The 26,713-nt window shown below is 25.8% G+C and overlaps 1 protein-coding gene across 1 annotated transcript in view; it reads right to left on the bottom strand.

The window, feature by feature from the left end:
• LOC100210096 (phosphatidylinositol 3-kinase regulatory subunit alpha) overlaps positions 1 to 26,713 on the bottom strand; it is a 124,910-nt gene that overhangs the window by 6,056 nt on the left and 92,141 nt on the right. The window contains exons 15-22 of the mRNA XM_065801009.1: positions 26,091 to 26,186; positions 15,648 to 15,837; positions 8,269 to 8,370; positions 7,741 to 7,859; positions 1,797 to 1,973; positions 1,659 to 1,718; positions 1,199 to 1,309; positions 509 to 598 (exon numbers count right to left, since the gene is read on the bottom strand). Coding sequence (XP_065657081.1) covers positions 509 to 598; positions 1,199 to 1,309; positions 1,659 to 1,718; positions 1,797 to 1,973; positions 7,741 to 7,859; positions 8,269 to 8,370; positions 15,648 to 15,837; positions 26,091 to 26,186 — 945 coding nt within the window. The remainder of the gene's footprint in view (positions 1 to 508; positions 599 to 1,198; positions 1,310 to 1,658; positions 1,719 to 1,796; positions 1,974 to 7,740; positions 7,860 to 8,268; positions 8,371 to 15,647; positions 15,838 to 26,090; positions 26,187 to 26,713) is intronic.

Below are 26,713 nucleotides of genomic sequence, written 5' to 3'. Positions count from 1 at the left end.
GTTTGACATAATAAATAAGACGCCTAAATAAGACGACTGTCTAGTATATAATTACAAGAAAACTACCACTAGACTTACATTTATTCAAATCTTTTTATTTATTGTACAACAATATGGTGTTCTACAAAAAGACAAGCTCCATTCAATAAAAAAGTATGATAGGAAAAAACATGGTGTGATCGTGTTAAAAACATGGTGTGCAAAGGTAATAAAATGCTTTTTAAAAACAAATATTATTTATAAATTTAACTATACATTTAACGTTAATATTCGAAATAAATGCATAATTTCTTTTCATTATAAAACTCAAATTATCATTTTAAAGTTATCAAAAGCTTATTGACCTGATAATAATAGATACCATATATCCCTCAAAAATAAAACACAATCGCTAAACCTATACTTATAAGTTAATAAGTGATAACTCATATACCAAAAATTGTGAGAAAATTATTCTTAAAATTAACAAAAAAATAAATAAATATAAAAAAATAAAAAATCTACTTACACAAGGGAAATGCAGTATGTGTACTGTTTACTTTTTCGAACAAGAAATGTTCCATTTGGTTTATTTTCTAGCATTTCCACTATTTGTTCTCTAAAAGAATATATTTTTTACACAGGAATCTTTTTTTTATGTTTGAAGTTATCAAGACTTTATCAAAAAGATTTTTTAAGTCAAGTTTTTTATTCAACCTATTCAAGTCACAAAAATAATGATTATTTCTTATAAGTTCCAAGTCATTAAATCTTATGAATTTTTTTTTTTTATAGCAATCATAAGTCACTTAACACATTTAGAGTTCCTAGACACTGAGACCAGGAAAAAATAGAGTTTTAAAGTCTAAACCCTTTTGAGACTTCACACCTCTGATTGTTATTAATAATCAGAAAGGGCAACTAATAAATTGGTACTGATCCTGGTAATAGTGTAAATATAATACAATGTGTATTATATTTACACCCTAAAACTATATTTACACTTATAAGAAGGAATTTCTTATAGGTGTGTATACCTAAATTATTCTTTATAGGCTTACAAGTTTTTCTTATAGGATACAAGATTTCTTCTTATATCCTATAAGAAGAAATTTTGCTACAAATATAAAGTTTATCATCATGTGTCAACTCATTGACAACTATGTAAAGGCTCATTGACAAGTATGTAAATATTTTTAATAAAAACTTATAATCAAACCTTTCTAAGTCACCAAACAGCCATAAACTTTCATCTAAACCATCAGGAGTAGGATATTCCTGGCCGATGCTTTGTCTGCGAGGCTGAGATACAGGCAAGACATCATATATGCTAAAAAAAAAAATTGCTTTAAAAACCTTTTTTATGTAACTGATTTCATTTTTTTATTCCCTTCATCTCATTAATAACAAGGAGACTACAAAAGTCAATCATGTTGATTTATTTTTTATAAAGTTAATTTTATTATTATTTTTGTTTATCAACTATTTCTCAACCCTACAACTCCATAAAACGAGGTTTAAACAAATTGGTTACTGCATGAGTAAATATGTCAAGACGATACTACTAATGATGTGGTGGAGTCTCTGTATAAAGCACTCAACCACTACACCACATTTTCACTACCACTGCACATTTTTTATCAAGTAATAAAAATTTATTACTTTTATAACAAACTTACTCTTCCATTTTTTCTGACTGAATTTTCATCTTTTCATCAGGAAAATACTTTTCCATTTGCCTGTAAAGAAAAAAAAGTTATAAATTTGAAGATTGCAATACTAAACATTTCTATCAAAATAATGGTAGCAAAACATACTTTTCAAGTTGACTATATTCCTCTTGAAGAACTGGTAATTCTGTCCCAAGATCAGTGAGTTGGGCTTTAAGTGTGTCATATTCATATGTAAGTGTAACTAATTCTGCATCTAACTGATTCCATGTATTTTTCTCTATTTGTAGAATACTTTCTAAGACTCTTTTGCTCTCTAAAAATCTTGGAAAAACAAATTAAAAAAAAAACTATTAATAATATTGAAAAAATATATAAATTAAGATTTCATTTGCAATAATGAACATTTGTGAACCTTGTTTGACATGTTTTATAAATGAGAGCTGACATCATCATGATAAATCAGGATGATAATGACGATGATTATGTCTTAGGAAAACAATAATGATAATAATGATAATGATAACAATAAATTCTACAAACAAATTGTACAAAAGTTTTAACTATTATGTTTTTTTATTTTATTAATTAAAAATCACTAAATTAAGTATTATTTTTGAGGTTTATAATTGTACTTATTTTTTTATTTTTAAATTGTGCCTGAACTATTTTTTCAACACTTTGATTTTATCATTGATTAAGTAAGGAAAATTTTATAGTTTTGATCAAGAAAACTTTGGACTATTTTGTTATATCAAAATAATATCATACTTGCAACAATTTTAAAATAAATTTGCATTGCTATTCCCATTTTAAATTATATAACATTAAAACGAAAAGCCATATAACCAACAGAAGCATAGTTTACCCAATGCAATCAAAATAGTGTCATCTCAAAAAATTATTCAAAAAGGCTTTAAATTAATGGTGCACATAGAAAATAAAACACTTAACTTAAACAATGCAAAATACAGTCACAAGACAATTTGTTTCCAAAATAAATGCAAGTGTTCATCTTTTTATACGGCATAGCATTTGCCAAGTGAAAATGATGATTAGATGGATGGGTTGTTTGATTCTAAGAAGACAAGAAAAGCTATCACCATAGACAGAGATTAAAAATAGTGAGTGTATTAGACAAGATTTGTTAGAGAAAATTAAGGAGGTTAAGGCATGTTGAGCAATGAGGATGCAGATAATTCAGGTATCACCATGTAGGCAGAGGTAGAAGCAAAAAAAAAAAGTTATTACATATGGTATGAGCAAGTTTCAGTTAAGGAAACAGCATTTTATGCATATTCAAGATTCTAATATAAACATTTCAAGCTTATTTTTTTAAGATTAGATTAGAGAAGAGAAGATCAAAAACAGCATAAAAGGGGAAGCTTCCCCTTTTATGATGATGATGATGTTAATCATAATGATGATGATGATGTTAATCATAATGATCATGATGATGTCTATATATATACAGTTAATTCCTGGTAAGTCCAATACTGGTTAATTCGAATTTTTGCTACCTCGAACTGTTTCATTTGGTCCTTTAAAATTGTCTATTTGATTACTAATAAAATTCTCTGGTTATGTCGAACCTTAAATAATTTGAACTTTGTTAAGTCAAACCATTTATTCATTCCCTTTCAGCAAATTCCTTCAGTTAACTTGAACTTTTTGTATGAAAAATTAAGAAATCAAAATAACTTGATTAAATTTTTTTTTAGAAGTCATCAAAAGATAAATAACAGTAGTCTAATATTTTCTTTATTTTTTCATTGTGTTTAGATCTGAATAGAATAGATCATTATCAGAGGCAAAATAGTGCTAAAATAGAACTTTTAAAAAATGAATCAAAATAAAATAACGTTAAAAGTTCACAATTATTTTAGGTTTTAATAAAATTTTTAATAAAAGATTGCTAGCTTTTAGATGCAATAGTATTACCAAATAATAAGGAAGTCGATGTGTTGCTAAACCTTTTTCAATGTGAAATTTTGAGTGCAAAGAGTGAATACAATATGTTAACTTTTTTTGCTGAGACATTTTTAAAAATAATTTTGTTAGTATAATGGTGCAGGGCTCAAATTAAGCGTATCGCGATTACTTTTCGCACCTTCGCAATTAGTTTTTTCTTAAAATGTTTTTTTTCGCGATCTTTCTTTTTTTTGTGATTATTCTTTTTTTATTTTAGAAGATTGATACTCTATTCGCGAATATTTAGTGTTCTTTTACAGTATAAAACTGCAGTGACTTCTGTAACGATAATTTTTTTTTTAAAGCGGAGCATAAAGTAAAAGAAAGAAAAATAAAAGTTTTAGAAAATCAATTAGCAAAAATGTTCAAATGGAGGAAAAAGACCGATTGTTTAAGGAAGGAAAAATTTATAAAAAAACAAACGATTAAATACCTATTCGAATCAAGAGTACAAGCTAATTATTGCAAATATTACCATATGTATGGAAAGCCCTTTTCAATCTCTCCAAAAATCACAATTGTTTATACATTTGGTAGCTTTACTTGACGTTTATAACTGGCCGTTAAATGTGAATGATGGGACTTTTGGCGATAAAGCTATCGGTGAAGTTGTTGAACATTTTTCTGAATTTTTAATTGGTGTAGGATGTGATTTGAATAATATACTTCATGAGTGGATCATTTTAAAAGCATGCATGTTTCCCATCATAAGTAACAATCAAAATGAGTATTATTTGAAAATTTGGGAAATTGTTTTTTCCAAATCAAATTTGGTCAAAGAATGCCAAAATATTCTTGATATTTTTGAACTATTTTTAATTTGTCCTTTTACAAATGCGAAAGTAGAACGAATGTTTTCATGTATGAATCGTGTAAAAAATGACTGGAGAAGTTGTCTTAGACGCTTAAAATCTCTACTTCGGATAAGTAAAGAAGGTCCTGAGATTGACAAATTTGAACCTGATACTGCTATGGACAAATGGTATAATGATAAAGTTAGACGATTGTCAGCAAATTTTCATCGTTATCCGGAAAAAAGAAAAAGAAAGCCAGGAAAAACAGACATTGATCTAGCGACAGTTACAATATCAGATTTGGAAGAAAGTGAAAGCGAGAAAGAAAATTGTGACAACTTTTAATTTTATTTTAGCCTTAAAATTAAAATATTAAATAATAACTTGTAATGGCATATGATTTTTTGCTTAGTAGAAATAATTTTTTGTTAGTAAAAAACATGAAAAATTCTAAGCATTAAACTAGTGAAATGATTACAAAACGATTGAAATATTTACGATTACAATCTAATACTTTTTCTATTAGCAATCAAAAAAAGTATTAGATCGTAAAAGATTCTATTATTTAGAATCTATACTTTTTCTTTCGCTTTATTTTATTGAATGAAAAAAGTGAACACTAACTTTTATTAAAAAATACATTGAATGAAAAAGCAATAGATAGAAATATCATGGGAATTTGATAAGGTTACTTAGATAAGAAAACTTACTTAATAAGAATTTAATTATCATTCTTGTTTGTGATTGTGCGGGTTTTCGTGAAAATGTTAAGTTTTATCATTTTATCACGATAATGTTTTTGTCATTTTTAATAGTTTTTTATAACTGTTTCAAATTTATAGATTGTTTTGTTAGAGTTTTAAATATTTTTTTTTTACTGTTAAAAATTTATAGAAAATTAAATATTCTAGTTGTTTTAAACAGTTTAAAATATGTAAATAAAATAGAAAATGAAATAATTAATTAAAAGAAGATTATATCAAGTTCATTGATTTTACAAAAATACAGCCGCTAGATTTAATGCAATATAATAATAGTAATAATGTAAATTATAACTAAAGCTACTTTACAACCGCTGAACGTAAATGTTATGACATCTTATGCAAAAATGAGACTTATTATATATGTTATTTTAAATAAGTCAAAATAAATAATGCCCCCTTCCCTCTAGCGAGAGTGGAGGAGGGGTTATGAGTAACAAAAAAATCGCAATTAGATTTTTTTACGTTAATTTGAGCCCTGTGGTGTATATTTAATGTTTATAATTTAGCATTGAACAAAGAAAAATTGCCTTAACTCCAACTAATACCTTAAGTCAAACCATTTTCCTTGGCCCCTTGTAGATTTAAGTTATGGGGAATCAACTGTACATACAAAATTTCAAATAAAAATAATATACTTTTAAGATGAATAAATATTTATACAGCCCTAGTCACAAACCCAGCCCCAGTCTTATTTTTAATTAATTATTATTTCATCTCTCTCACCCTATAACTTCAAAGCTTAAAACTTGATAAACAATAAAACCTCTGTGTGAAGTTAAACCCAAAATACTACCAGAAAAATGGTGGGTATGAATTCAGTACCTCACGCTTAGGAAAGAAGCATCACAATTAAAGAATAAAAAAAATAAAAATTTTATAAATAAATTTTTTATTTTATTTTATCATTTACTATTCACAGGAAAAAATTCTTATTAGTTTTATTCTGTTGACTTGTTAATTATTTTTTATTGATAGTTATTGTTTAATTATGATTTAAAAACAAACCCCGACAATTTTTTAAATTCAGTTTTATTTTAAAGTTTTTTTCTCTTTTTTATTGCAAATATTCACACAATAACTTGCAAGTTATACATTTTAAAGTTGAATTTTTTAATTTATAACAATTAATTAATAATACAGCTAACTTTTTCTTTTGTTTTGAAGTTAAAAGACTGAGAGAGGGCTGAAATAATTTGAAAATAAAAAATTGAATAGCTTTCATGACTGCAGTACCCTCTAATTGTCCTGCAGGGCCCTCTAATAGTCCTGCAGTGCCCTCTAATTGTCCTGCAGTGCCCTCTAATTGTCTTTTCATCACTGCAGTGCCCTCTAATATGTTTAAATTAATAGTTGTGCATTATAAATAAATATATTGAGTTTCAAATTATTAATTAAAGTTTAAAAACTTCATCTTTTCTTAGTTATTATCCACAAGTTAAACCACATTTACTTTGTTTGTTCTTTACAATTTTTAAGTTATTATTTGCAGTTCCTTTAAATTGTTTGCAAATGTAAATGAAAAATAATCATTATTTCTCAGAAATTTTTATAAAATAGAAAAAAAGACTATATATTTGCAATTTGAGTCCAACATTTATTAATAATCTTAATTCGAGTCCTGCATTTATAAATAGATTAATTTAAATCCTGCCATTATTAAAATGCAATAATTTTAATTTTGCAATTGTTAAATTTATTTAAGTCCTAAATTTATTATAGTTTAAAAACTTCAAAATAAACTTTAATTTTTTATCAAATGAGAAAAATTACAAGTAAAAATAATTTGCAGTTATTTTAGTTTTTAATATATTTATTTCTAATGCACAACTATTTATTTAAAAACATTTATTTAAAAACATTTATTTAAATAACAATTTATTTAAAAACATTTATTTAAATAACTATTTATTTAAAAACATTTATTTAAATAACTATTTATTTAAAAACATTTATTTAAATAACTATTTATTTAAAAACATTTATTTAAATAACTATTTATTTAAAAACATTTATTTAAATAACTATTTATTTAAAAACATTTATTTAAATAACTATTTATTTAAAAACATTTATTTAAATAACTATTTTTTTAAAAACATTTATTTAAATAACTATTTTTTTAAAAACATTTATTTAAATAACTATTTTTTTAAAAACATATTTAAATAACTATTTATTTTAAAACATTGGAAGGCACTGTAGTCACAAAAGCTATTCAATTTTATTATTTTCAAATAGTTATTTCAGCCCTCTCTCAACCTTTTAACTTCAAAAAAAGAACCTTGAGGAAAAAGGCAACTGTATGAAGAAACAAGTTACTAAGTTGATAAGGACTACCAGTATTAAAGTATGTCAGTATTAAACTAGAATAGATAAAAAAGAATAGAGTAAAATTTATAAAGAGTTAATTTATAGAGAGTAGACAATTAGATTAGAATCAAACTAGAATAGATAAAAAGAAATATAGTATAACTTTTGCAATAAATTAAAAAAAGAAAAGAGCAAAAATTTATAGAGAGTAGACAATTTGAGTAGAATCAAACTAGAATTAGAATATCTTACATGTGCTGATCTTCAGGAGATGCTTCTTTTATTTGCTTAAAAGCTAAATCGTATTGTGCTGAAATAAAATTGACTATATCTGTTTGTGATTCTGACAACATTTTGCATTCTTCAAGACGCTAAAATTAGTAACAAAATTATTCAAACTAAAACCATACATTCTTAGCAAACAGAGTTATTTTAAAACCATTAAATGTTTTTTTTAACAATATTATTAAAAAAAAAAATATTTTAATATAAAAACTTAGTAATTAAACTATACAAATATATATATTTATTTTTTAAATAATATTTATTAGCTTCATAATCAGTGTTGTATTGCTTTTATAGAGGTTGATTAATGAAATCATATTTTGGATAAAACATATTCAAAAAACTAATAAGTGAGAGAAATGAAATACACAATTTTGTAATTAAAACAACTTGTTCTGTAAAATAATCTGCTTAGAATTTATTTTCAGAATTATCATATTCATGTAAGAAAAAGTTTAAAAAAAATTTAAAAATAAAAAATAAAAAAAGTCTCACCAATTGCATTTCTTCTTTCTTGAATTCAATTATTTTTATTTCTTTTAATTTTTCATCAATTTGTTTAAACTTTTTTTGAACTACTTGATCATTTTCATTTACCTAAGAAGAAAAAAAAAAAAAATTTTTTAATTGTATTTTCAACAAACACATTTAAATATTAAAAATGCACTGTTGCAGCAATAGATCTATAAAGATTATCTATCCTTCATTTTAAAAAAAAGTTTAACACTTAAAACAAAACGTGATTATCAAGTACATAGCGATTAAGTATATAAAAATGTACTTAATAATCATAGTTTTACATAATCACTGTTGTGATTAAGTTACTTAAGAACCAATGTTGTGATTAAGTACTTAAGAACCACTGTTGTGATTAATGACTTAAGAATCAATGTTGTAATTATGTATTTCAGAATCACTGTTGTAATTATTTACTTCAGAATCACTACTGTGATTATCTTTACTTAAAAACCACAGTTTTAAGAATCAGTATTCACAGTACTTAAGAATCACTATTGTAATTATGTACTTAAGAACCATTGTTGTGATTATGTACTTAAGAATCACAACAGTAATTATTTAGTACATAAAATATATACTTTCATTCAAAGAACAATAAAAAATATTTAAGTTTAGTATGTCATTCTAAACAAACTGTAATTTTATGTTAAAAAAAAATTTGTGTTTTACTTGAATTACTGAGAATGTTTCTTGCCTAAAAATTTATTTACTTGATCATCACAAAATATGGCAGATAAGTCATAAAAAATAAATATGTCTGGAAGAAGACCTAGTGTTGTCTAAATCTGAAAAGCTTGAAATAAAAAGTAACAAAGAATGTAATGCAAGCTGTAGGATATGCAAAAAGAGAACTGCAAGGTCTGGTGGCAAGTACAAAACTACATTTAAATAAATAAAATAATACAGAAGGTGATATAACATACACTTTATAATAATAAACAATTTTTTGTAATAAGCATTATTTAATTAACATTATTTTGTTTTTAAATTGAATTTTCAAACTGCTTCTTAAAACAATTAATATGATGTTACAAAGCAACTCTTAAAATCATCATCAGTTTCTGCACAAATTTTTTATTTAGATTTGTCTGCAAAAAGATTATGGGCAGAAAATATAAATAATAATGGTCCATTAAATGAAAATACTAACTCAGAGTTATTGTCATATATTGTTATAGCAAACCAGAATAAAAAGATCTACAGAGTCAAAAGACCGCAAGAATAATTTTTGCAACCTGTTCTAACAAGAAAGGATTTAGCTGACAAACTGGTTAATCAAACATTTGCAAGGAGCCTACCATGTGTGTTACAGTTACAACTGAAATAAGTGATGTCTATTTAGCTGACACAATTAACAAATCTGGAAGCTCTTACACTTGTAAATATCTTGAAGAACTAGCAGTTTCATTAATTAAAAAAATAGAGCTTGAATTTGGGTGTTTTGTAGGAAGAATTGCTAATGACAATGCAGCTAATGTATCAAAAAATGAAGCAAAATTTTAATTTTTGATCTACAGCATTGAATCTTGATCTTTAACATTGTATCTTGGTCATTGATGTAGTTCATATGGTTGTTCAGCACATTTAATTAACTCGTTAGTACAAGACCTAAAAATTGACAAGTCAAAGATCATTTAGATTATATCAAGTAAACATTGTCAAATATTTCAGGAAGTGACACTTTTTTTTGGCAGAATATAGAAAAACTGGTGGACTAAATCTTTTATTGCTTCAAAATACTCGCTGGAATACCATGTGTGACTGTATAAAAATGTATATTGCAAATTGGTCAATTCTGCTAAAAATTTCTGATTCTAACTGGGTCATAATTGACACTACAGTACAATGGAATGTCTCTAACTTAATCATTAAGAGATCTGCAGAATCTCATAAAAAATCTCAGATCAAGAGATTCACCTAGAAACTTGCTTGCCTAGAACCTATTGATTTTGCACTTGATAAAGCAAAAAGTGATAAATGCAAAATAGCATTTTCAAATAGCAAATGTGGAAGAACCTAGAAAACAAACTTTTGTGTAAAAGTGAAAAAGTTGTCCAAAAAAAATACAAATAAATTACAAAAAGGCAGTGATGCCATTTCATCTTCTGGCTTACCTTTTTCACTCTCATTACCAACATCAAATGCTTAATGAAGTTGAAAAAATACTGCATTGGAATGTGTTAAATTACAATACCCAATTTACAATATCATTCCTACAGTTATAAAATTCAGAGCAAAGTCAAAATCATTTCTGGAATTTGAATTTAGATTTGAGGTTTAAACAATATTATTATCTGTTCAGTGGTGATCTCCACCAATCCACATCTGTTCAGTGGCGGAGATCACCACTGAACAGACAATAATACTGACATTAAAAAGAAACATTACAATTTTGAAATTGATGACTGCAGCAGTTAAGTGTGTTTATTCCTATGGCTTGGTATATTCAAAACTGAGAAATAGACTGGGTATGAAAACTGAGAAATAGACTGGGTATGAAAACTGAGAAATAGACTGGGTATGAAAAAAACTGATACGCTTGTGTTTCTTTTTAAGCAGTTAATAAGCCAAAAATTATTCAATTTGATGTTGATGAGTAATTTTAATGGTGTGCACAGGAAAATAATTTATTGGTTTTAACTGAAGTTTATGTTGATTGAAAAGATTAGCTCATTGTATCTTTTGTATGTAATATAAGTAATATATATTTTGTATGTAATATACCATAATATATATCATAAGAATAAAACACCTTTGGTATTTTATTCTTATGGTATATTTTGTTATCAATTCTATAAACACATAGTTCTGTTATATCTATTTTATTTTGTACATAATTTTGTTTGTTTGTTATTTAAATATAACAAACAAACAAAAAAAAATAAATTTATAATTGAAATCAAACATTAAAAGAAACATTTGATTTAATTCATTAGATGTCATCGGCCAACCCTTCTAAAAAAACTTCTAAACAATCATTTGTAAAATAAAATTTATTTAATCCATAACAAGACATAAGTAATTTAACATTTTAATCAGTTAAATAATACTTATGCAAAAAAATTTACATCAATTTTACTCAACAAAATGTCTAATATTCACTTCTTTTATATATTTATAAAAAATAAGGGAAGAAGGAGAAGGAAGCAGCTTTGAACAGGGGCAACTTTAAAAAAAATGCATTTGTAAAGTGTTCTTGTATTTAGACTTTGTAAAATTAAATTTTTGTAAAGGTAACAACTGTCACCAGTTTCTCCTGACATTTAAAAAATAATTTAAACTATTACTTATGATACTGATAGGGCAGTTATAAATATTTTAAATGGGGCACCTTTGATTTAATTATAAATTCCCTACACTATAACATTCTACTATTACAGCCTAAATTTTGATTATTTAAAGATAAAAAAACAGTTCAAAATTATAAGAAAAAGAGAAAGACAGAAACAAAGATGAAGATATTAATAATGCTGTTCTCAATGTTGCAAATTGCTTTATGGAGTAGAACCAAGCTGCTAATACTGATAATATTAAACTTTTACATTAACAAATAGAGAAATGTAAAAAACACTTATTATTGAAAACCACAACAAAAGATATTTAGTTTTACAAGAGCTTAATAAAGACAAGGAGACGATGTTAAAAGGTATAAGTATTTCATTATAAAACTTAGCTAATGTCCGGTTGAATTTATGGAAAATAAACAAGCAAATATATATTGGTTAAAGGGATTCATGAAACATCACAGAGAACTTTAACTTTGAAAAACTGAAAATACAAGCTGGTCTCGCTCAAAAAAATATTAATGATCTTAGTGTAAATGAATAATTTGAAAATTATGAAAAGATTTAACAAAAACATAACTTCACTCCTGATAGAATTTATAATATTGATGAAACTAAAATAGTGATAGTTCTGCTATAACTTGATTTTATAGCACCATCTGAAACAAAACAAGACAATGCCTGTTGAAATTAGGCAGGTAATTACTATATGTGGTATAGAAAATGCCATAAGAAATTTTACCGCCTGTCTTTATATTTCCCAAGGCAAGGTTTCATGATACCATGATTAGAGGTAGACCACTTGGGTTGTAAAGGTTATGCAAACAGTCCAACATGTAGCTGGGTGACAAGACTTTTGTTTTTAAAAGTTTTAAAACATAAAAAAAAACTAGCCAAATGATCAAAAGATGATCCAGTTTTACTCTTCTAAGATAATCATGTACAATAGGTACATTAGATGCCGTCAATTAATGTTGTTAAAATAGAATGGTAGTTTTAACGCTTCCTCCACACAGCAACTATCATATGCAGCTTTTAGAAATGGCATTTAATAGTTCTTTCAAACAAAAACTGTCTAGTTGTCAGAATAGTTGGTTTTTATCCAATTATCCAATATATTCTTATTTATAAAATTCTTTGTATCCAATTATCCAATATATTCTTATTTATAAAATTCTTTTTATAACAATAACTTTCAAAATTCCAAAGTAACTAATTATCTTCTAAACAGAAACATTTAGTACCTACAGCTGATGACCTTTATAAAGTTGTTATACACCATGTTCCTAGCACATCAAATGGCACATCATATCATAAATATTATTAAGAAAGTTTTTTTATTAAAAGTTTTTTTTATATTTGCTTACAACTATATATGCTTTAATGGTTTTACATAAGCCTTGTTTATTTAAAACAAGAATTATAAAGTTTTGCATAAGACTTGTTTAATCTTTTCTTTAAAAGTTTTGCATAAGACTTGTTTGATCTTTTAAATAAGAAATAAGAATGTTATCCAATAATTACAAATAGAAATGAAATTTAAAAATGAAAATGACATTTAAAGTATAGCAATGCTTTATTTCAAAAAATCTTCAACTTTATTTAAAAATTGTTAAACTTTATTTATGTCAACTGATAGCTTAAAGCTGCAACAGGTGTATTCAAAGTACCCCAGGTTTGGGCAGCATTCTTATGCATAATAAAGAAGTAATAGTACTGATTTTATTTTCACCTTAAAACTCATACAAACATGTAATACATGCAGTTTCATTGCTTAATTATTACTTTGATTAATCAGATAAAAAAAGTGATTAAAATAAATAAAATATTGATTCATAAATATAAGTCTTCAAAGCTACCACCTTTTCCCTCAATAATATTTTAATACATATACTATTTTACTGTTAAATATTTGATTTTATATATTAATTTGATATTATATATAGATTAATAATGTATCAATATAAATAAAAATAAATATATTTACTAAAAGTAAATATAATTATATGGAAGCTGTGATAATTAATTTGATCATTTAATTTATAATTATTTTAAAACACCAGATGATTTTACTTGTAGTTATTTTAAAATTTTAGCAGTTTTTAAAAATAACATTAAAACTTTTAGTTTAAAAATTTTTTTGACATATAGTCATTTTTCCTTTCCTTGCTCAAATTTTTTTTCAGTTCAAACTGATTATCTTAAAAAGACATTTCAATAGAAGGCAAAATTGCATTTGACAAAGAATTTTGCTTTGTCAAAAGACAAAACTGCTTTTAACAAAATAATTTGCTATAAGTTCTGGCTATAGTTACTTATCTCCTCTATTCTTACCTATATCCTCTATTTTTACTTACCTTCTCTATACCTATTTATCTCCTCTATTCTTACTTACTTCCTCTATTTACCTAACTAACAAACTGCTATTATTAAGACTTTTATAAGTGTTTTAATCATAGTATAGATTAAAATATAGATAAATAAAGATAAATAAAGTATATATTAAATTTTTTTAAATGTTCTTTCCAATAAAATACAACTTTTTGTACTTCTTTTGTTAATATTTCATAAAATGCCTTTCTAAGATCAAATTTTTTTGAAAAATTTAAATTATTAAAAATTCTTAGATACATACATTATATAAATAAAGAAACAGTTACAGTAAAAAGATACAACTTCACTAAATACACAGTCTCAAAAAAAAAAATTTTTAAGCTTATTAAAGTAGTAACTTGTAAAAAAGTGAAAAAAAAGGTGAGGTTTAAATTCACCAGCCACTGCAAGCCAGAAGTTGTCATTTAAAATCATATTTATGATTAAATACCAATTTCGATTACAGAGATGAACTATAAACTAGCCTTTGTTAATCATTTAAATTCTTTAACTCTACTTTTTTAACCTCTCTAGTGCCTTACTTCTGAGATAAAGTACAAGATTGGTCTGAAAATAATAAGATGAAACGCAAGATTGATATGAAGACAATAAGATAAAGTACAAGTTTGGTCTAAAAATAATAAGATAAAATATATAACTGATCTGAAAATAAAAAGGTAAAGTACAAGATTGGTCTGAAAATATTAGAATAAAGTCAGGATTGATCTGAAACAATAAAAGATAAATTTTGGTCTAAAAATAATAAGAAAAATACAAGATTGATCTGAAAATAAAAAGATAAAATACAAGATCTGAAAAAGATTGGTCTGAAAATAATAGGCTTTAAAATTAAAAAAAGAACTTTTTTGTATCAATTTCTTATAACGATAAAAATTAGTTTGTTTTCAGGAAAATGGTTTTTTTTTTAAGTAAAAAAAAGAGTGAAAGAAACATTAACAATCAGAAATAACACCTGCGTAACGAAGGGAAAATCATGGAGTAGAGGAGGCTTTACTTGAAATTAAAAAAAAGGAGCTAAGAAATGAAATTAAAAAGAAGAAAGAGATACCATATCTACTTAAATCCAAGAGACTACTTATGATTTAATTTTCATCATAAAGATGAAAGACATAAGTTTAATTACAATTACAAAATGGATGTCAGCTTTAAATAGTAATTTATTATATATCATACATTATAAATAAACAATTTAGGAAAGTCATAGCATGGTTTAAAGGAAAATGAGAAGAAACTGGGCATGAACTAGGTCAGAGATAAGATACAAATAAAGTAGTGAAAATAAGTGATTTATGTTGCCTGGGAAACAAGCAAGAAAGCATCTGGGTTCAAGAATAAGAAAGATGAAAGCTTTATCAACCTCAAGTTCCAAAAAAGTCACTAGTACTAGAGGTAAACCATTCAGTATGAGCATTCATACTGAATGGTTTGGCTCTTGTAAGTCATTAAAAAACAATGATATTGACAGATGGATAAAGAAAAAAAAAGAGTTAGTCATTTTCATCGAAAACAGCATTAAAAATAGTGCAAAAAAAAGTTAGTTATGGTAACAAAAAGAAAAGTAATTGTGGTGAAACTTAAAGAAGTTCTAATTCAACAAATTTTTTAAGTTTATTAAGACTTTGTTCATTCTGAGTTTACAGCATTACTTTATCACAAAAATAATTGGAAAAAACTTACTAAAATTTTTTTTTGCTTTACGCAAGGATAATTTAAACATGTGTCCAAGTTTGAATTCATTTCATTTAATGAGTGGTCTTTAAAATATTCGATTAAAAACTTTAGGCTTGAAAAATTTAACAAGCTTATTTGAAAACCAAATCTTCCATTATGTTGCATTATTTTTATGAATCGTTCTCTGCCATCTTTCCTATAATGTTTCACTTAGAAAAATAGATTATGACAAAAAAAATTTATTAAAGGAAATAATATACAATAACATTTATATAAAGATAGATTGTATGTATATATTATACATTATATATATTATGTATTATATACACCAAATACATACATATATATATATATATATATATATATATATATATATATATATATATATATATATATATATATATATATATATATATATATATATATATATATATGTATATATATATATATATATATATAGATATATAGTTTGTTGTCTTTGGGAAGAGTGGAAGGAAAAGAGTGATTCTTACGCCAACACATACGTCACTTTTAATTACTTTTGACTTTCGTCCAACATTTGTGTGTTGGACGAAAGTAAAAACCATTAATTTAATTACAAATAAATCGTTTTTTAAAAAAACCACAAAAACGCAAATTTAATTGACCAGAATGTTTTAAAAACATTCTGAATGTTTTTAACAATATAAACAATGTTTTTATTTTTATTTTTTTTAATAAAATGTTTTTATTTTTATTTTTTTTACTGTAAATCATGCGCGGAGTGTTGCTACATCGACTATCTTATAGCCTGACTCGCAAGGGAGTGCTGCTACATCGACTGACAAATAACCTGTCTCGCAAGGGAGTGCTGCTACATCGACTGACAAATAGTCTGACCCGCAAGGGAGTGCTGCTACATCTACTATCTTTTAGCCTGACCTGCAAGGGAGTGTTGCTACATCGACTGAGGGTTTGGTTGGGGCAGGCAGTCTATCAATTAATAAAAAAAAATAATTCCGGTCTTGCATTTTAATTTTTACCTTTTGTCAACAAAATATGGAAAAAACTTTCGGACAACATCTACGGGTTGTATATATTTATATATATATATATATATATATATATATATATATATATATATGTATTTGGTGTATATAATGCATAATATATACATTATATATATATATTTTATATATATATATATATATATATATATATATATATATATATATATATATATATATATATATATATATGCGTTTGGTGTATATAATGCATAATATATACATTATATATATATATTTTATATATATATATATATATATATATATATATATATATATATATGCGTTTGGTGTATATAATGCATAATATATACATTATATATACTATGCATTATATACACCAAATACATATATATATATATATATAAATATATATATATATATAATATATATATATATATAAAATATATATATATATAAAATATAATATGTATACACTCTTGAATGGTCATTGATAAGTTTTTTTCTATAAACTATCATTTTAAATTGAGCGCTACTGAACCAGACCATAAAAAGTCAAAAAACTCAAAAAAATTTTCTTTAGATTGATAAGTTGCCTTCCCAAACCAAAACCCTTAGTTGAAGTATGTACAATCCCTGAATGTTCTCCCTATTTAAATCAACTAATATATGTACACTCCATTGCATATTTCCACATCGCAGTCAGTCGATGTTTTTTAAAAAGCGATTAAATTTAATGTACTTTTACAACTATTTTTAATTGTTTAAACATATAGTTGACAATTATAAGTTGCTTACCAGGTGTGTAATAAAAAATGTTGAAAAAAAAATAATTTCTTTCTATCTAAGCTTTCAATAGAGGTAACCTATAATAAAAATACAAAAGCTCTGTTCACCTAAAATGAAGCATCGTGCCAAACTGGTAGCGTCCTAATTCTCCAGATATTTTTCTTCTGAACTACTCAGTGTGGACTGAACTTTAGTCAGATGCTTGTGCAAATCCCTGAGGTTCTTAAGACTTCCCTTGTCAAAGCTTGGGATCATACTTCTAATTAAAAAAATTGTTAAGAAAGAAGGCAATCTTTTTGAATAAAATTTTTCTAAACATGGAAACAATTTTTATTTTAGGAATTTTTTTGCAAAAGAGTATTTTTTCGTAATAAAAAAATTAGTCTTTTCTGTTCTATTTGCACTATTTTTTATTACGAACCTGGTAATGTTAAAGGTTACCTAAATGTTAAAAATAAGCATTGAAATAGACTTTTTTTTCACCTAAAAGTCTCATTCTCTCTCTCTCTCTCTCTCTCTCTCTCTCTCTCTCTCTCTCTCTCTCTCTCTCTCTCTCTCTCTCTCTATATATATATATATATATGTTGTTTTTTTTCTTCTGAAAACTATTAGAGCTATTTTCATCAATTTTTCTTAAGCATCAGTGTGTCTACATCTAAACCCTTTTTACTTTTGTTCTGAATAAACAAAATATAAAAACTCTTTCATTCCGCAAGAGACTTAAATTTTTTAGCCCATATTTTTTCTATTCCACAAGTATTAAGCATAACTCTTATTTTATCTGAAAATTCATTTTTTATTTTTATTTTTTATAATTCACCTCCCAAAGGCCACTACAGATAGGAGGCTACTTGTGGTTATAACCATCTCTCAACTCTATAACTCCGAAACACGAGCCTTAACGAACAAGGCCGCTGCGCAGAGAAACAAGTTGAGGGCGGTACTACCAGGGACGTGGTGGGAATCGAACTTGGAACCTCTCGCTTATGAAGCAAGCGCTCTACCACTACACCACTACTGCATTTTTTGTAGCAAGAACTACTTTGGATAATTTACTATTAAATGATTGGTAACAAAATAGGTCAAGTAAAACTTAATCTTTTTTAGGTGATAAATTCAATCCCAGAATTGCTTCTTTTTTTTATTTTTTTACAGCATTGAAGGAGCAGATGCTCCTGAAAATTGAATTTTTGTAGCAAGAACTACTTTGGATAATTTACTATTAAATGATTGGTAACAAAATAGGTCAAGTAAAACTTTATTCTTTTTAAGTGATAAATTCAATCCCAGAATTGTTTATTTTTATTTTTTATCCAGCATTGAAGGAGCAGATGCAACAAACCCAGATAAAGTACTGGCATAATCTTTTGACAAATTTCATTCAATGTTTATTGCTAATATAAAAGGAGATGAGAAAATTCAATTACCATACTGAATAAGCCATAAATAGTGAACTCTCTTTTAAATTGCCTAGTAAAACCAAAATAATGCTCACAAGGTTCTATAGTAATATGTCATAGGCAATTAACTTGCTCAAGTGGGTATACAAATATTGATCCTATTGCATTTTTTATTATGTTCTGTAAAGTTGTGAAGTGAATACCTTCAATAGATAATCATTTTGCACCCTTGGAAATGAATTCTTAATTGAAAATCAAAATCATCAGCATTTGTTTAAACAAGAAATTACTGGAGAAACACAAAAGTTAAAGAAAGTATACACTGTGATTGTTTTGAAACTGCAAGACTATTGATACTTACTTATTTTATCTAATATCTTAACACTAAATCATCAGATATAAAGTCTTTTACTTCATATATATTTTACTAGTTAAAAAGAACCTAAAGTTGTGGACAAACACTATGGGCAAAATCAAGTTTCTCTTTTCACCTCAGCGATCTGGGAAAAAAATTCAAATTTTTACCATTGCATCCGAATCTCTGGATCCCACAAAAAACTTCTTAAAAAAAAAAGTTTGTTTAACTTATTGGAGTCAATATTATCTAATTCCCATTAACTCACATTATAAAATTATATCACATTAACTCGCATTTTTAAATTTTCACAATTTAAGTTGTGATAAGCACAATGATGGAAAGAAATTGTGCTCCTAAGATTTTAAAAATTAAAATCAAGTAAGCAAAAAAATTTGAAAGATATCTAAAAATGCCATTAATTTTATGTCAATCAAGCATTTACAGTTGTGGCCAAATTACTTTGGTTGGCTTAAAAAATATACCAAAAATATGAAAAAAACAATTTTTGTTCATTAACAGAGTCTAAAAAAACCTATAAACTAATATTTAGTTAAATGTCCTTTGTTTTTAAGCACCAATTGAATACGCTTTGGCATAGAATTGACTAGTTTTTGACATCTTTTCATATCTTTTTACGACAAGGCGACAAACATAATGATGCCAGGTAACAAATGGCATAATCATAGTTTCATCACTGAATGGCACTTTACTCCACTGTCTAGAAGTCCAGCTCTTGTACTATTTGCAAAATGCTATTCTTTTTGCACGCTGCTTTTCATTTAATAACAGTTTCTTGGCTGCGACTCACCAAGACAGTTTAAACTCAGAAAAAAGTCTTATTTTTCTTTTGCTTACATAAGATGGTAACTGTTTCTTAATTTCTGCTGATGATATTGAAGGACTTTTCATTATAAGTCTTTTCATACTCAAATCATCACGTTTTGTAGTAATTCTTGGCTTTCCAGATAATTTTTTCAGACTAAGATGACCGGTTCCTTTGTAATGTTTGATAATATTGTTAACAGTTGACTTAAAAATTTTCATTTATTTTTTCAATTTCTTTGCTAGAAAAACCATCCTCGTGATACTGTATTATTACTGCATGTTGATTAGTTGAAACAGGTGATGTTTTTCCCATTTTACATTATAATAAAGTAATAAACATTAAAAATCTCAACAAATAATATAAAAAATTACAAGAAATTAAAAACATCAATAAAAGACTACTAAAACAGTAAAAATTTTATTATCGCTCAATTCGCCTTAACCTGCTAAAAATTCGCCTTAACCGAAACCTGCTAAAAATTGCTATCCGAAAAAAAAAACAGCTATCCAAAACCTGCTAAAAATTGTTTTCACATAAATTATAACCTAGACATAAGGAGTTAAAAAATTACAAAAATAGCTAAAAATCTGACAGGCTTAAGTATTTTGGCCACGACTGTAGAACAAATAAAAGAATGGAATGGTTGATTTTTATTTTAAAGTATTTTTTTGTTAATATTTTTGTTCTAATAAAAGAAATCTTTTACATGTACAATTAATGACTCTTTCCAAAACAAGAATTTACAATATTTTCAAAAATTAATTTCAAGTATTTATAAACCAATGAGAAAATTCATCTATAAATTTCATGAGTAGACAACTTAGACAATCTTAATAAGAGAGGTTATATTATAACCCTTTTTAGTGTACCTGGACATATTATTAAATTAGATAATATTAAATACAATAGCAGTTAATGTTAATGCCTTTGAAAAGTTAAATAGATACTCTGGCTCTTCGAGAAAATCTGTTACTGACTTAATGTCATAAATCTCAATGAAAATCTCTGAGAGTGACCTATTACTTCAAGTTAAGTTTGTAACTAAACTTTAAATGAATGAGTTTTGTCATGTAACACTATATTCAAAAAAAAAAAAAAAAAAAATTACAATGCAACTACTACAGATTTTAAATAATAAATGCTTTATAATGGTTGTTAGTAAAAACTTTTTTAAACATAAAATTTTTTTTTAAGATTTTAAGGCAATTGAAATAATAGTCACTAATGAAACAATTATCTATTTAAATAAAATTATTTGAAATTTTAAGCAATTTATTTATAAAAAAAATTATCCTTTCCTGGTTTCATTGAAGGCCATATTCATAAAAGCCTAATTGCGCTTAATTTGGCCTTGGATATTGACTAATATTACACATGCCTAAAACAGACATTTCTGATTTAATATATTGTGCATGGTTGCACTGGCATCTTATCAGCCATTAAAAAAATCACATTTTTGAAAAAACTGTTCTAACTATAGACACCTATGAATACTGAACCCATAATTTGACTTGAAGAAGGTATTAACTTGGAATATATTTAGTCTGCCATATACATAAAATGTTGAACTCCAAAATGACCTGATCATTGCTATGATAAACATTGATCACATCCAAGTTAATATATTTTTGATTGCTTTCAAAACAATACACTTGCTCAGTGTACAGTTATTGAGAAAATAAATTTAAAAATGAATTGCTAATTACAATACTATGGCACAGCGGTAGTGAGTAACTATAAAAAACCTCACATTCATCAAAACACTAGGAACTAGCCAAAAGAATAATAAAGAAAATAATCAAACTGCAAATAAGTAAATTTTGTCTGCCATTACTTTTTTTTCCATATAACACAGATCAACAAAATTTTATTGCATTGATATGCTGAATTCAAACCTGGCATCAGATTAGGCAAGCTAAAGATTTTTGCAACAAACAATTTTTTATTTTTCAAAATTAGGTAGTTGACAAAAGTTTTCAAGGTATTTCTGTTAAGCATATTTGAATTCATTTATAAATACTAGGGTAAAGTTAAAATGATTTAAATTTTTACAAATTTAAAACAAAAATATTAAACAGCTGAATATATATACTTTATGTTTTATGGGAAAATGGGCTTTTATTATATTAAAAAATATCTAACCTGTGCAAACACAGAAACAAGAACAGTCAACCGATGATAAGGATGATGATGATCTAAATTAAGACCTAAGACATATTGAGTAATGATAGAATATTTTTATGTGCAAAATGAATTTTTAATATCATTCTACCATAATGATTTATAAAAAAAATAATGTAAACTTTAGTTTTGAAAATGATTGCAGACAACTTTTTAACTAAAACTATCTATTCAGGAAGAAACTTGTATTTATTGGTTTTTCTTTTAAACTTTTCGTAAGTTATCTAGATATATGCTCCAGCAGTCTGCCATCATGTGTTTGCCCCAACATCCTTGGTAATGATCTTTGATTGCCTTAAGAATGAAATGGTTCTCCTTGTTCTTCACATCTCTAAAATTTTCAGGAAACTGGAGCTGATTTATATATAATGAATTTTTATACTCATTTTGCATCCAAGATCACAAAAAGCTTTAAACATTCTATCAACTAAATCTGTTTTATTATTTCCAAGAAAGTTTTTTATGACAAATTCTGTATCATTTATAAGATAGCGAATTTGTGGCTCATCAAAAACTCCTACCTTTTTTTCTTCTATAATAACAAACCTGGTAATATTTTAATAATATGCTAAAAGCAAATACTATCAGTTTTCAGTGCTTTAACAAATTGCTTCATGAAACCAAGTTTAAGATGAAGTAGCAAAAAACTATTTTATTAATTCACAATATATGGCATGTCCATTGCGAGAGTGTTGTGAACTAGCCATTCTTTTTGTATCTAGCTTAACTATCCCACATGCAGTGATAACATGAAAATTTAATAAAACGTTTTAGCTGACTAAGGAGAAAGTAAACCATTTTTAGGTCTATACAAATAATCCAGTTGTGCACTAGATATTTAATCAAGTTAAGTACCATTTTAATGCCGTGGTAAGTCTCTAGCAAAGAAACAGAATGGCTGATTGGTACAAAACAAAAAATATTACCATTGTGCAAAAGGACATTTTTACAATGTCTCCATTCTATAAGATTACATACATAAATACTCAACTGCAATAGGAGACCTGAAATATTATTACAGAAAATAAATGAATGGACTTCTGAAAAAGTAGAAAACTTTTAAAAAGCAATCAAAAGCAAAAGAAGATTCTTCTTCTTTAATCAAGAAGCTGGGCTTGATAGTTCTGCTGTTTGCTCAGTCCTAGTCCTGTTTTGTTTGTCTTCTGAAAGAAATAAACCTTTAAAAATTGGAACTGGAACCTTTTCAGAATGCTGACTCTTTGCAAAAATGGCACACAGTATGTGGAGCCTACTTTTTGTCTTGATCACCAAGTTTAACATCAAAATACAATTTATATGCTACTTTTATAAATTTAGTAATGTTTTGTCTTTGTTTCACTAGTATAAAGCATTGGTAAAACAGAATGAGTTAAGATTATGCATACACTTATGCCAATTTGAAGAAGCATTACTAGTCATGTTATATATTTGATCATTGAAAACAATGACATGATTACTATTTTTCATGATTAACAAATTGAAATGTCTATGAAAAACCATATTTTTGAAAAATTAGTTTTAGCAAAAAAACTAGAGCTTGCCGACAAAAACAGAGCTTAGATTTGAAATCAGCCTTAAAAAAAATACATAAAAACCAATTTAAATATCTCATGAAGCAGATTTAAAACAGAGAAACAGGTATAGAACAGAGTTTTTTTTTATACCTGTGTAATTATCGGTAAGAAAGAATTCAAAATTCTTTTTTGGTTTTTTCATACAATGTTTTTATAACAGTTTTAGAAATAATAACTCATTTACATGTGTTTTTTGTTTTGTTTTTAATTTTAGAACATAATATAATAAACTATGAAGAATACCCTTTAAATCAACAAGGTGATTGCAATCCATAAAGCAGTATCAGGATGTAATCAATGGATTATTTACAATTGAGCAATAAGATAGTGATGTGTCAAAGTTTTTTCAGATTTAAAACTCAAGTAACAAATCATGGATGGAATGAGCTAAAATTAATTGATAATTACAAAGTTTTATTGAAGCAGGTAATGACTTGACTAAAGCAGAAGAAGTTTATACAAAATTACACTATGGAAACAGTCAGTACTTTGTCAAAATTAGCAACTTTTTTCTTTTAACTGTACTTAGTCACTTTTTTTTTCCTCCAAATCTTTTCATTTATTTTCTTGTATGTTTTTGCAGCAAATGTAATAAATGTACGAATGATTTATAGATAAATTTAAAATTTTATATAACAGGATTCATAAAAAAAATATATATCTATCATATTTAATATTTAGTATAATCTCGTTTTATGTAACACTAGTCATTTTTGTAGTAGTGTTTCATAAAACGATTGTCTTCTTAGTATTAAGTATTTGTTTAAATAGTTTCTGTGCACGAGTGTTAATAACTAATTTTAACAGTTTTTAAAATGGGCAAAAATAAAAAGCTTATTAAAATCTTGTCTTTATATCTCAGCTTATTTATTAAAATCAGAGATATAAAATTATTATTTTAAATTTTTGTATGTTACTAAGAACATTTTCTCTACAAACTTTACTTTTTTTTTTATCATTTAATCTTTTCATTTATTTTTTTTCTAAGCTTTTTCCTGCTAATGAGAAGTCATTAGAGCGAATGACTTTTTTAAAACTAAATTCAAAATTACAATTACACTTTTTTTTCATTCTATCATTGAACTGCTATGTAAATCAAACATCAACCCGTCTCAATGGAGGCAAGAAAAAAGAAACAAACAACACTTTCATTTTTCAATAGCATTTCATAAAAGGATTTCTTTTAGTATTAAGTATTCAATTTAAATTTTTCTGATTTTTTATATTTGTTTTAATATCTAAAATAAAAATTTATATAAAAAAAACTTTATATAAATTAAATAAAAATTACTTGGATATTATCAAACTTCTTTTTTTTTAATTTAATGAAAATCTGTGCATGCAAGCATTATTTTAAGGAAAATTTAAACAAATAAAAAATAAAAACTTTGACCGCCAAAAAAACAATTGACCATCAATTCTATATATTAGCCAGTCAAATTGACCACTAGCCTTCGATTTCTAATTTTCCATGCTGATATATATATATATATATATATATATATATATATATATATATATATATATATATATATATATATATATATATATATATATATATATGTATATATATATTAGGGTGCATCCAATGCCCCATACACTCAAAAATTGATCTGTCCCTATTCTTAAAACTTTCTATTGGTTCTCACAAGACACCCTGTTAAATTTTTTCAAAATTGAATGAGATTTAGGGGGGCCACCTCAAGTCTGAAACTTGCAACAAGACCCTAAACAGAAGGAAAAAAAGTTTTTCAAAAGTATGTCATGTTGGGTCTCAAAAGAAGCGAAACTTTATAAAAATTTCAAAAATAGTTATCATTTTTTTGTTAAAAATACCTTGAAAATTTTTTTTGACAAAAACATGAAAAAAAAGGTTTTTTTGAATTTTTTGTTAAAAAATAATAATTTTATGCAATAAAACTTAGAATAATAATTCTTGTGTAAAATTTTGTTATTTTTGAAATTTTTATAAAGTTTCGCTTCTTTTGAGACCCAACATGACATACTTTTGAAAAACTTTTTTTCCTTCTGTTTAGGGTCTTGTTGCAAGTTTCAGACTTGAGGTGGCCCCCCTAAATCTCATTCAATTTTGAAAAAATTTAACAGGGTGTCTTGTGAGAACCAATAGAAAGTTTTAAGAATAGGGACAGATCAATTTTTGAATGTATGGGCGTTGGATGCACCCTAATATATATATATATATATATATATATATATATATATATATATATATATATATATAAATAATACATATATATATATATATATATATTTATGTATATTTTCTTATTAAAAACAACAAAATCGTGCTTACATAACAGTTAAAGTCCATTCCCCAAGCCTGTTTTCAGATTTACGCACAAGAAAAGATCCATCACATTTTCCACGAAGTGCCAGTGAAACTTCTCTTCTAAAGATAAACCACAGTCATATAAGAATTTCATTTGTAATTTTTACTATAATCTAATTTAAACTACAATCTGGTATTAATAAGTAATAATTTAAAAGACCTTGAGCTCGATGACTTTTAAAAACAACTTTTGATTTACTTCTCAGAAATTTAAATACTACTGTGATCAAAAAGTAAGGGGAAATTGTCATTTAAAACTCCCAGGCATTATGAAGGCAGGTAATTTTTTACTAGGTTAGTAGGACTGTCTATAACAATTGCCAAGCATCTGTTTGTCTAAAGGTTTAATTATCTCTAAGTTACACATGTTTTTGTAAATAACCAAAAGTAAATTTTTTGATTTCTGCAATGGGTGATTTTGTTGAGCAAAAAACTTGCATCAAATTTTGTTTGCGGAATACTCTTGTCCGGACCTCTTGAAAATGTTGCGGAAGGCCTTTGGTAATCAAACTATGGTCAAAAAAACGTTTATAAGTGGTACAATGAGTTTAAAGAGGACCAAGAACGCGTTAAAGATAATCTGCGCC

This window comes from Hydra vulgaris, chromosome 07 (genome assembly GCF_038396675.1).
Source record: "Hydra vulgaris chromosome 07, alternate assembly HydraT2T_AEP".
Classification (NCBI taxonomy): Eukaryota; Metazoa; Cnidaria; class Hydrozoa; order Anthoathecata; family Hydridae; genus Hydra; species Hydra vulgaris.
This window is presented reverse-complemented; position numbering and strand designations above follow the sequence as displayed.